This window comes from Plutella xylostella, chromosome 16 (assembly GCF_932276165.1).
Source record: "Plutella xylostella chromosome 16, ilPluXylo3.1, whole genome shotgun sequence".
Classification (NCBI taxonomy): Eukaryota; Metazoa; Arthropoda; class Insecta; order Lepidoptera; family Plutellidae; genus Plutella; species Plutella xylostella.
The window spans coordinates 5,226,600-5,239,802 of record NC_063996.1 but is presented as its reverse complement, the minus strand read 5'-3'; the positions used below and the strand labels follow the sequence as shown (position 1 = coordinate 5,239,802).

The window sequence follows — 13,203 nt, the reverse complement described above, 5'->3', positions numbered from 1 at the left end:
TTAGATAGCTAATATAGGACGGGGTACTTTATTGCAGCATAGATATATACAATAATACTTTATGATAATAATCTGCTAATCATATATTCAAAGTATAAAATATTAGCGTTATTATTCAGCAGTAGGTAAACAAAATTAAAAATTCATTATTCTATTAAACAATATAAAAAGAATACCTTGAAAAAAATACTGTCATACATGTTGAAAGGTTCAGATTGAGTATTTACTACCAAAAAGGTAGGAATTTAGTGGAATTTTACTTGCATATAATTTATTGCACCAATTTTCATTAGTAATCATTTATGGAAAGTCAAATTACATGATTTGCATCTTTATTCAGCAATCGCACTATCAACGCAAATTATTCTTATACCAAATAAGTGTATAAAAGAGTTCACTACAAATACATTCGCGTGTAAGTGCTTGGCGGTTGTTCGTAACAAAAAAATCGCCCTCTTTCTTCCACAGGAGAGGATATAGATCATCATGGCACCGCTTCCACAAGATCCTGGCTATGCCGGCAAGTCGACATCTCCAGCAATTCGACCAGACGCAGTAGTGATCAGTGGCATGTCTGGCCTGTATCCTGAATCTAGAAATGTACAGGCACTATCAGAGATCCTCTACAATAAGGTATACATAAATCAAACTACCACCTCTAATTCACAGTGGCCTATATTAAAAAATATATATCATACTATTTCCAGGAAAAATTACGTTATGACCGTGGATGAATATGAATTTTCAGGTTAATCCAGTTAACTCGGATAACCCCCGTTGGAAATACTACTACCCCGAAATGCCAGAGCATTATGGAAAAGCACCGGAATTAAATACGTTTGACGCTCAATTCTTCAAGGTGTACTACCGTCTGGGCAAGAACATGGAGCCTATGAGCCGTAAGCTGCTGGAGCAGACTTTCCAAGCTCTTTATGATGCTGGTAAGTAACATTGTTTGTGGTTTAACAAAATTAGTGACGTAATGGTAGATCAGAAACGGTCTTTTTACTAATTTCATACAAAAGTTGTTCAGAATGAACCCTTTTGGCTTGATGTCCCACTTGCAGCCCCCTGTATACTTTATGAAACGACTTTACTCTATTCCGATGTGTGTGCAGGTGTAAGCCCAGGAGAGCTTTCCGAGAAGAAGGTAGGAGTTTACGTCGGATCTGGACTATCAGAAACAGATAAGGCAGTATTTTACAGCGGCCACATAAAAGGATTCGGACTGGTCGGGTGAGTATCAATACTATTGGTGTTCGGTATCTAGTTGACAAAAAATTATCTATTTCACTATTTGATTCATTAATTTGTAAGATAATCCAATAGCATAGTTTATTATTACCACAGCTTACTTCGTCACCTACAGGTACACAGTACAGCTTTGTTCATTGTGCATCAACTATTCAACACTAACGACCGTAATTGTGAAGGCGAAAGCGCAGCATTAAGATTTTCTCAGAAGGCGTTGACGGTGCTTAGTCAATGCGTAGTGCCTTAAGCATATTTACATTTCTCCATTTCAACTGATCTAAAAATTTCGTTACTCAGATGCTGCAAGACGATGTTTGCCAATCGGATCTCGTACTGGCTGAATCTGAAGAGTCCGTCTATGAACGTGGACTCAGACTGTGCCAGCTCCATGATTGCCTTGGAGCGCGCCTACGAGTCCATCAAGACGGGACAGTGTGAAGCGGCCATCGTCGGAGGATCCAATATTTGTTTGCATGCTCAAACTACCATCAACGTTGGCAGGTAATTATTTTACATGAAATGTTTCCAACTTCAAACGGAAAGTGTAATTGCCAAAATAGTTAACCATCAATTCCACTTTCAGAGTGCTGGAACTGTGTATGGATGGAAAAACTAAATCATTTGATCGGTGTGCCGATGGCTGTGCTCGAAGTGATGCAATCACTATTTTCTTTTTGCAAAAAGCCAAGGACGCAAAACGGTACTGTACAATATTAAATTATGTCATTTGTACTTCGATATTTTTACATCCATGTGCCTAATAACTATTTTAATATCTATACAGAGTGTATGCAGAGGTTTGTCATGTAAAATCTGAATATAATTCAGCAATGCTTATAAACCTTGGTCAAGCAAGAGGACCTGTTCGTGATCCAGCAAAACTAACTTCATTCATGAAAAACTTCTATGATGAAGTCGGGATACAACCTGGGGCTGTAGAATATGTGGAGGCGTTTGGATGCGGTAAATATTTAATCAAATGCTTACATAGTATTTAAACTTAACGGTTTTTGATTAATTTATAGAAATGAAATGATGTGGTTATCATATTTATTTCAGCTAATTATGAATCTGAAACGAGCGAGCTTGTAGCCTTTGGTAACGTATTCTGCAAACAAAGAGTAAAACCTCTTTTGGTTGGCAGTGTCATGTCCAATATAGGCAACACAGAAGCAGCTTCTGGTACTACGGCTTTAACCAAGGTAAAGTATTAAGACTTTCTATTCACTGTAATCGAAATTCAGAATCGGGCCTAATCATCCCAACTTAAATTGCAGGTTCTTCTTGGTTATCAAACTGGCAAGCTCGCCGCCAACTTACACTGCGAAAATCCCCGCGACGATGTCGATGCACTGCGTAGTGGGAAAATGCGTATCGTCACCGACCATCAGCGATTTAACCGCTCCTATGTCGCTATTAATAACATGTCATTATTTGGTGTTAATGCCCATGCTCTACTAAAAGGTCACTTCAAACCAAAGGTAAAAGTAATGTATACGCGAAAACAAAATATTGTTAAAATAATGTAGTATCTAATTATATTTTTGTATTATTATTATCACCACAGGATCTGGCACGTTATAAATCAAACATTCCGCATCTGGTGTTAGTATCCGGAAGGCAGGAATCTGCTGTACAAAAAATCTTCGATGATCTTAAGTTACATCCAGTGGATCCAGAAGAAATCGGGCTTCTGCATAACATTCATGAGCATTCCATTTCCGGACATTTGGGCCGTGGTTTCACTATTCTTGGTGAGTTGAGGAATTGTTAAACGGACCTAGGTCTATAACTATAGTCTACAAGAACTGCTTATGTCCTATTCTGAACGATAATTTTGAATTTATTTTCAGAAAATAACAAAGAGAATAAGACAGTGAGCCTTGTAGAAAAAATAGACTACTGTGACGATGCTAAGCGGCCGCTGTGGTTTGTCTACAGCGGCATGGGTTCTCAATGGGCGAGCATGGGATCACAACTTATGCGTATTTCCGTATTTGCAGCCGCAATCGAACGGTATTGTTATAAGATTTATGATTTTTATTTTCATATTGGGCTGTATCACATCTTTTTAAGAAAAATATAAAATTACTGTAACTGTGTCTTTTTTAACTTAATCCATCCATATATCTTGTTACTATCATATTAATGCCAAAATATTATACCATTCCAGCTGCCGCCTTGCTCTAGAGCCAAAGGGAATTGACATCATCCACATCATAACCACACCTGAAAATAATATCTATGACGACATTCTGCATTCCTTTGTTGGCATCGCTGCAGTCCAAATTGGTTTAACCGATGTTCTACGTGAAGTAGGTCTTGTTCCAGATAACATCATTGGTAAATGATTCTTTAACTTTAATAAGTAACATCATATACTGCAAAACTTTAAGTTACTAAATTACCCAATAAACTATATTTTAGGGCACAGCGTAGGGGAACTTGGATGTGCTTATGCTGACGGTTGCATGACAGCAGAAGAAACTATTCTTGCAGCATACAGCCGTGGTCTTGTCTCTAAGCAGACTAAATTAATTCATGGAGCTATGGCAGCAGTAGGATTGGGATACAAACAGGTAATATTTCGTGTAATATTCAATTCATCTACATTTACCAATCATATTTAAGCTACCCAGAACTGTAGTAATGGAATTCATTGTTTTTTCGTAGGTCGTAGATTTATGTCCGCCAGAAATCCAAGTAGCATGCCATAACTCTTCCGAGTCCTGCACTATATCAGGACCCTCAGATGCGATGCGTGAATTCGTAGCAAAGTTAACGGCTCAAGGAATTTTTGCAAGGGAAGTTCCATGCTCGAATATTGCGTACCACTCAAGATATATTCAAGATGCGGGTAAGTCCCTGCTTCTTGGTAATATTAATTAGACTCAAGCACATTAAAATCTTTGCCACTATTTATTAAAGACAATACTTGAACAGGTCCGGCACTGCTCAAGTACTTGAAGGAAGTCATTAAATCTCCGAAGGCTCGCAGTGAGCGGTGGCTCTCTACATCGATTCCGAAAGAAAGATGGGATGAACCATTAGCTAAATTCTCTTCGGCAGAGTACCACACCAACAATTTACTGGTAAATATACTATACTACTATAGATATTTCGTCCAAAGAATACATTTTCATGTGTATGTTGTAGTGTACATTAAAACACATTTAATACTATTTACAGAACCCTGTGTTATTTGAAGAAACTGCGGAATCCGTTCCTTCAAATGCCATTTTAATTGAAATAGCTCCTCATGGACTTCTACAAGCTATTCTCAAGCGGTCTCTTCCCAGCACTTGTATCAATATTCCTCTTACAAGGCGCGGACACGCTGACAATGTTATTTTATTATTGGAAGCTATTGGCAAGTAAGTAGAAGATTTTAATTTTTGTTAAGAACCATTATCTTTTACGCGACAATCCGTGGATGGTAACGGTAATTTATGATTTCAAGAAAAAACGAATTAGCTTAAATCATCTAACGAGAATTGTAAATATTACCTATAACTTAAATGATATATTTTTAGATTATACATGGCAGGGTGCAATCCTAAAATACAAGCGCTCTATCCAGCGATTGAATATCCTGTATCAACGGAAACACGTGGACTTTCTCACATGATCGAATGGGCACATCTAGAGAAATGGTATGTGGTCATGATATTTTTTTACGTAATTTTTACTAAAATGAAAACAATCATTAAGGAAAAATATGACTGTATGTATGTATTTAAATGCTTACAGGAGTTTACCCTTAGAACGTGATTCTAACAGACGCATTTCTGGGGCTGCCACATATGGATTTTCGCTACACGATGATGAATTTAACTTCTTAAATGGCAACATTCATGAAGGTAAGGCCGAACCACCTAACAAATAATGAAAAATGCAGGTAAACCGTAATAATTTCGAGAATATTTAATATTTTAGGTGAAACGATTTTACCATACAGCGCAGCTTTGGTCTGTGTGTGGGATACATTGTCGATGTCATTGGGAGCTCCTCTGAGACAGCTATCAGTGCAGTTCAGTAATGTGAAGTTAAACACACAGCCACGCTTGTACGACGACAAGATTACAAACCTCCACGTCCAAATAACTAAAGGAAATGGGCGGTTTGAGGTAATGACAACATAATTCAAATCATCTCATTATTTTTTCTAAAGATACCAGGTAGTAATACCTACTGTAAATTCTTATCAGGTTTTAGATGATGATAATTCTACGGTTATTAGCGGCGAAATCATAGCCATACCTTCAACTTCAACCCCACTGTTCAGGGTGGAAAATGAAGGAACAAAAACCTGTTTGACTCAACAAGATATCTACAAAATTTTCCATGACAAAGGATCTTACTACAAGTAAGTTTATATGATATGATAACGTATGTTAAATGATTATAATTAATATAGATATTAATGCGATTGTTAAATTCAATGAATAAGAATCAACAATTCGAATTAACTTTACTTTTTAAAATAGCAATAAATCATTTTATAGGGGAGAATTCAGAAGCATTCTCAGTATAAATGAAGAGATGACACGAGCTACAATTCCGTGGAGAGGTAATTGGATAACTTTACTGGACTCACTGATCCAGTTCAGGTCTCTACGTAACGACTACAATGGAATAACGCAACCCCGATTCATCCAGCGAGTGACTATAAACATGCAAGAGCATAGCAGGTCCAAGAAACATATAGAACTCCCACTGGAAGCTGACTATTTCATTAATCTGGATACTACAAGGTATTTTAAACTTGGTTAGGAACATACAATTATTTCATGAATGAATTTGATAACTTGGCCTATCCCATACAAATTTTATAGAATCCATTTAACCCCAACTCTTATTTTCGATTCTTTTTAAATGGCGCATTATATTAACCAACGTTAAAAACCTCCGACATTCAACAGTAAAAGTCGTATAACTTTTGAACGGCCTTCCCGATTTTAATTTTTATCTCCCAACTCTACTTCGCAGGTGTGCCGGAGTCGCTATATCAAATGTTAAATTCCGAGAATATTTACCGGTACTTTCAAAACAAATTGCTTTGAAATCATCCAAGTCTCAAATTATACAGGTGAGTAATTATAAATTACGGCATAGGAGTCGTGACTAGATATCGAGTCGTCTTGGTGATAGTTTATTACTTTAAACATTAATGTTTCAGAATATGGGAGATAATGATAAAATAAATGTAACTTTGCGCAGTACAGAGTACGGAGATATAAACACTATTCACTGGGAACAAGGGCTTGAAGTAACACCTAATGATATTGAAGTTAAGGTAAGTGAAGGCTATTAAACGATAAGTCAAAGACTGATTTTGATGGCATGATATCCCAATTCTGGGTATACAAAACATATAATAATATACCAAAAAATACCTAAAATGCTAACTAAGGTATACTTACTTAATATTGGCTTATCTGTCTCGTCATAGGTTAAATACGCTGGACTGAATATACGTGATGCAAGAAAAGCATTAGGAGTCAATGTTCCCCAATTATTACAAAAAAGCGATTTGGGTTATGGAATGGATTTCAGTGGAGTAACGAACAAGTAAGTCATTGAATTCTCTGATCTAATCAACCAAAATATTTTTAAAAACACCAGGTAATGGAAGAAAGGAATTGAATGAATAAATGATTAATTTCACGTAATTTTCAAAAGCGAAAACCCAACTAAAATCGTTTTAACGATATGGAAAAAGTAAATATGCAAGTAAACTTCAAAATTTTAGTTAAATAAGATTTACAACATTATTGCATATTGTGTAGCGGAGAACGTGTGATGGGGATCGTGCGCGGTGGCGCGGCGTCCACGCGGCTCGCAGCAGACCCCTCCCTGCTGTGGCCAGTCCCCGAGCACTGGAGTCTTGAAGACGCTGCCACAGTTCCTTTGCCGTACGCACACGCATTCTACTGTCTTGTAAGTATACATATTATATGTCTATTTAAGTTGTTTAAGGGTCAATCCAGACGTACCACAACCACACCACAGCCACAACCACACCACAACCACGCCGTGTGGTCGGGCGTATATTTTGTATTGAAAATGATTAATCCAATTCACACTTGCCACATTTTGCCGTTGTTATCGACCACCTGTGTAATACGACCACATCGCAACCACATCGCGTCGGCAACGCCGCCACGCGGCGTTGGCACAGCGGCCACCTCCACTCCTCTTTTAACTGCATACGACCACGTGGTTACCACATCACAACGACAGCGACAACACAACCACATCGACATTTTGTCGCTGCCACAACGCAACTGCAAAAAGCCGCTGCCACACTTTTCACATATAACCATAGCTTGACCACATTATGTCGCTGCAACGTGGTGTGGTTGTGGTACGTGTGAATTGACGCTAATAATCTCCTGGCTGACAAAAATATGTACTCACCGACTTACTTGTCTTGTATTAATCAATTTCACACATTTTAGGCTATAAAATGCGAGCTAGTTCCTCGAATGAAGATCTTGGTAAATGGCGCCACAGGAGCTCTGGGTCTAGCTATAATTTCCATAGCTTTAGCTTATGATTGCACAATATTCGCTTCTGTAAGTGATGCAAAGAAGAAACACTTTCTGAGAAGAATATATCCATCTATTCCAGGTATGTTTATGAAGATTTTATACATCCTACATGTATGTTTATGAACATAGTATAATTTAGGTTAATATATTATTTTATTTTTCAGAGGACCACATCGGAAACTCCCGTGACTCCTCTTTTAGTGACATGGTTATGGCAAAGACACATGGAATGGGATGCGACATCGTCGTAATATCGGGAGTTTTAGGAGATCTTAAAAATGTAAATGACATAATATTAATCTCTATTGCTGTATCATACGAAACACAATTATTGTTTCAATTACTATATTTGCTTTCAGGAAAGTATTAGATGCGCTGGCAGTTGTGGATTTATACTCGATACCAGCCAGATATCTTCAACGGATAACTTCGATTTCGGAATGAACTTCTTAACTGACGAAAGAAATTATTGTTCGGTGGATTTCTCAAGCGTGTTCACGATGGCCAACAAAAAGGATATTAAAGTATGAATTTTATTATCAAATATCTTTAGATCATTTGAACGTACGTTATATACAATTTTTTTTGTCGTTCTAGTCTTTGCAAATGATGGTGAGCGAAGGAATAGCCAAAGGATACGTCCGTCCACTGAGTCGTGTGATATATGAAGCCACCGAGGCGGCAAGAGCGTTCCATTTGTTGGCATCCAGTCGACACCGCGGTAGAGTTCTTCTACGTCTTCATGGAAATCGTTTGGCTGTTACACCTAAGTATGTTCATACTATCGATTCATCGCAACATCAATATGTAGTTACAATTATCTGTGTAATGTTGCTCAATATGGTCTGCCTATTATTTCTAACTCGGAAACGTTTTACGTTTGGTATTGTAAATTTTAATCCTTTTGTACAGGCTCACTGCGTCATCTATTGGAAGTCACTTAGTACTTAGTGCCAGTGCAGATGATACTCTGGCCGGCGGAATAATTGATGGGTTAATAGCTCGAGGTGCTCAGAAAATTTGGCTGCATCGCCAACAACAAACGAATATCAACTCTGATGGATACATGCGATACAAGCTCAAGTAAGAAATATCAATAGATCATTTCTGAACAAAAACACGATTGTATTTGTTACCAAACTCAAAATACCTACTGTAAGTCTAAGGAAATTGCAGCTGAAATTTTAATTTCATGGTTACTAGTTTTGACTCTATGATCAGAGTTTGGCTTATCGGTTTCGATGGAAATCTATATATGTAGTTCATCCTCCCACGTTATAACTTGTCTGGAGCTGTAAGATATTTATATAGAAACACATTTTAACTTGTAACAACTTAGTGCAATTATATTTTTTCCATCACTTTCAGGAAATGGCAAAAACTTGGCGTACTAGTCAATGTTTCAAATGAAAATAATATTGACAACGGGAACATCCAAGCTTTGTTGCGCAAATGTAATGAGATGGGTTATTTAGAAGGCGTGTATTACATTACTGCTTCAAATGAATCCGAAAAAGAAGCAAGACTGGTCATTGATCAGTTAGATTCAGTTACAAGAAAATTGTTTCAGTCAGTGAAGTAAGTACGATAAAACGAAACTGTAAGTATTTAACGATGATGATTATGATGATTTTTAAATTAGGAAAAATAAACATTATATTTTACTATAGGTGTTTTGCCGTCATAAATGAAATTGTGAGTGTTGGAGAAGAAATTTGCTCAAAGCGGATCGACGACGGGTTTCCAGCCACCATGTTGACTCTTCCAAAGCTGAATAAGGTTGATCTATATTTTCTTATTTCTACAATTTGTTCTATTTCTTTTTGTTTTCTATTAACAATGGTCTTTTATCGTCCCCCATACATTGTTCTATGTTATGAAACTTGCGCGCAAGCAATTTTTGTGGTCGAATTCTGGGAAGGGGCTGTCCGTATCAAGACTCGCCATCGCCTCTATATTTTTATCATCTCTATGAACATCTTTCTGCCTCACTGAGGAGAACCAGGTAGATCCATATTTTATGTCATAAAATCATTTTCCAGTTTGCCGATTTGGGGGCGGACATAAAAAGTGATGGTAATGTTGGAATATCCATATCTGAGGCAGTTGAATTACTGGAACTAGCAGTTAGATCTAAGAATCCAGCGCTTGTTGCCCAGGTTCAACTAACATCGAAAAATATGAATGCAGGTGAAAATTTACAATTATTTGGACATAGGTATTTACATAATTGTAGTAATTTGTACTAATAAAGTTATTTTAATTATTTCGTATTATTTACAGAACCAATAAGAAAACAATCAGGTCTTGGTGTTTATTTCGACCGGGTTGATCCTGATGAACTATTATCCACGTTTGACCTTGTCCTGTTGCCCACTCTTGCTAGAGGATTAACAACGGTAATTTTTATTCATTTTCTTCCGTCGATGATACACATAGTATTAGTTTGTACGAAGAACAAGGGATGCATTGTGTTTGGTATATACTTTATTAAGACTAGATGTGATAGAATAAATGCAGAAGAATACTCTTTTTCTCCTAATGTCCAAAATAACGAAGACTGCCCACTATGATATGTTTAATATTATCACAATGACTCAAGCAAATACGATATACCTACCTACAACATAAAAATAATACTACGGCTTTTTTCAGCGTGCTGAAGAGTTTGACAAAAATGAGAATTATCTCATGTTGATTCCTGGCTTCGACGGATGTTACTCCAAGTACAGCAATATTTGTGAACGGGTGAAAATTCCGGCAGTCGCGATTCAACCAGGCCTAGAATACGTACATGAAGATGTTGCCGAAATGGGACTCCGTCTTGCACAGGTATGTACAAAAACCGAAATAGTAACAACCATTTGTGTACCTATATAAATTGAGTTCAATGTGGACTGTGTATGAGTGTATTTATTTATGTACATCTCATCCCTGTTTCGTTTTCAGGTGATCTTGAAGAAACTAAAGCCAAAAGAAACATTCTACCTCATGGGATACTCGTTTGGTGTCCTGGTCGCTTTAGAGGTCGCTGTTGTTCTTGAAAATCATGGTAAGTACAAATAATCTTAATTTAGGACTTTTGAATTTACATGCTCTCGATGAAAAAATAATTAAATTTACTTACATCTGTTTTGGAGTGAAAATATTATATGAACATATTGTTGTTTTTCGGTCATGTATTGAAATGTGCCACCAAAATATAATTGAATTAGTAATTAGGTGTGCGTTGAAATCAAAAACATAAATGTTTGTAGAAAGTTATCAAATTTAATTCTTTGTTGCAGGTCTTCAAGGTATTGTGTATTGTGTGGATGCAAGCCCAGACAGTTTTCCCAGGGAATTGGACCAATCACTGAAAGACATTGGTGTATCTGAAGACACTGAACTACAGGACGCACTGGCTCAGCACATGTACAAAGTCATGACTGGAGAGACCTCGAAGCTACTGGCGACGCAGCTGCAGATAGCGAAATCTTGGAACGACAAAGTGGAAGCTTTTGGGTTGGCTATACGCGGCCGCATTCCTTACTCCGTACAGTACGCTAGAGGCGTCCTCGAGGCTGCCTACTCTCGGATACAGCACGCCCGCCAATACGACGCGAAGAGACTCAGGGCTACTCCCCTACGATCCCAACTTGTGCTTCTCCGCTCCACCAGTCACCGAGCATCGGAGCCAGCCGACCTTGGCCTGGCCCGCTACTCACAGCAAGAGCCAACCGTCTACACACTAACCACTGATCATGCGAATGCACTCAACGACCTGCGTTGCGCCAATTTGGTTAACCGGCATCTTGGTGTTGATATAGTTGAGAAATTCCGAAACAGAAACCTGTGTGATACGTATATACTGAACTCGGACGTATTTCTGTGTCCAGACAGAGAGTATGATGAATGAAATGTTGTACTTTTAATAATAAAGTGGGTTTAGGCAAATTGTTTGATTTAAATATAATGTGTTTTCTTTTTGCTTTTACCCCAGCAGTCAAGAATCTATAGTTACACGATTTGATTAATTTGGTTTGGCAATAAGCAGATAGTGATAATGTCTTATCTCATCGGAGCAAGAAGATACCTAACAATACGTAATTTACTAGTAAGTAAAAGTCAATGAATTTAATTTTTATGAGCATGGAAACACCTTTATATTAGAAGATCATAGGTAAAACCTAACGTATTATACTAATATAATTATAATAACAGAGAAGTTAGTAAGTATATAGTTGTACAATAATTCTAGAAAAGACTTACCAACCTACGGAGGTGGGCAGGAAAGTAGCTTGTTTTCATTTCGAGGATTATCTTCTTGTCCCTTTAGATTCAACTGAAAAAAAGGAAATGGCTATTTTATTAATGCGAAATTCAATAAATAGTATAAATACTTTAAATACCTACAAAATTCCTCTCTGACGGCGGCAGTAATGGATTTTGGTGTTGACACCATGATTGCGCTTGACCAGTGTTCATTGGATCGACAACACTTTACAAAGTTGCGTTGACTGTTGAGGTGCAGGAATGAAGTGGTGGTGGGACTGGTGGGTGTGGGACTGCTGGGTGGTGGGACAGGTGGGTGTCGTCCACCATTTTGGTTACATTACAGCCTATGGGACCATCGCCGGCATCCGGCCTAATTACCTTGTTACACCTACCGAGTAGGGTGACGTGACGACTATAACGAGGCAATATCCTCGACCGATCCTCGACCAATGAACGGGGTTATCGGGTAGTATCTCGGCCACACCCTACTCGGTAGGTGTAATCAGGGTTTCATGCGTCCACTCGTAGTCATACCAGACATACATGCCATCAGCGAGCTATTGGTTGACTTTGGGGCTACTGTCATCGAAAGGACCACTGGGAGTCCGGGCGGACATGACTACGAACCGACCAGGGCGAGGCGATGTCTGTGATGGTCGGGTGCCGTGTGGCCTCATGCAACGGTGACCTTATTATAAAAACTTTAAAAATCGCGTAAAATGTGTAATTACCTATAAGTAAGTACCGATTTTATTTTTATAATGTATTGATGGGATAAATACTTACTACCGTTTACATCGGGTTTTCGTTACATCGGTGGGATGAAACCCCTATTTCATATCACAACAAACACTTTTTTCCATTTCATTACAAGCCTCCACGTAAATATTCCAACTTTACAAAACATCACTCAATTCATACAAACAAAATAATATTTTTGTCACAAGGCCCGTCTTACTTTTCAAATATTTCATTTTCATTCACATTTTGTTTAATTTTTAACAAAATAAAACGTTTCAATCACCCGCCATTCTCGATTAAAAATAAATGTGTCAAATTGTCAATCAACTGTCACTGTCAATTAATACTTTAGTCTATGGTCAAGAGCACAGAGCAGGATTTTTATCCTTAGAATATA

At 37.8% G+C, this 13,203-nt stretch overlaps 1 protein-coding gene across 1 annotated transcript; it reads left to right on the top strand.

The window, feature by feature from the left end:
* Positions 1 to 399: 399 nt before the first annotated feature.
* On the top strand, positions 400 to 12,036 carry LOC105386891 (fatty acid synthase). The gene is made up of 36 exons (XM_038118704.2): positions 400 to 633; positions 749 to 941; positions 1,119 to 1,236; positions 1,552 to 1,755; positions 1,838 to 1,954; positions 2,039 to 2,217; positions 2,314 to 2,456; positions 2,532 to 2,735; positions 2,822 to 3,008; positions 3,108 to 3,270; positions 3,428 to 3,597; positions 3,682 to 3,833; positions 3,928 to 4,111; positions 4,198 to 4,346; positions 4,444 to 4,628; positions 4,788 to 4,907; positions 5,005 to 5,114; positions 5,191 to 5,381; positions 5,463 to 5,620; positions 5,760 to 6,008; positions 6,244 to 6,343; positions 6,434 to 6,550; positions 6,707 to 6,825; positions 7,044 to 7,194; positions 7,716 to 7,887; positions 7,973 to 8,088; positions 8,168 to 8,332; positions 8,406 to 8,578; positions 8,721 to 8,891; positions 9,177 to 9,386; positions 9,479 to 9,587; positions 9,851 to 9,998; positions 10,092 to 10,207; positions 10,464 to 10,640; positions 10,758 to 10,860; positions 11,096 to 12,036. Exons 1-36 carry the CDS (start codon positions 487 to 489, stop codon positions 11,704 to 11,706), a joined length of 6,081 nt encoding a protein of 2,026 aa, XP_037974632.2. The 5' UTR covers positions 400 to 486; the 3' UTR covers positions 11,707 to 12,036.
* Positions 12,037 to 13,203: the final 1,167 nt, after the last annotated feature.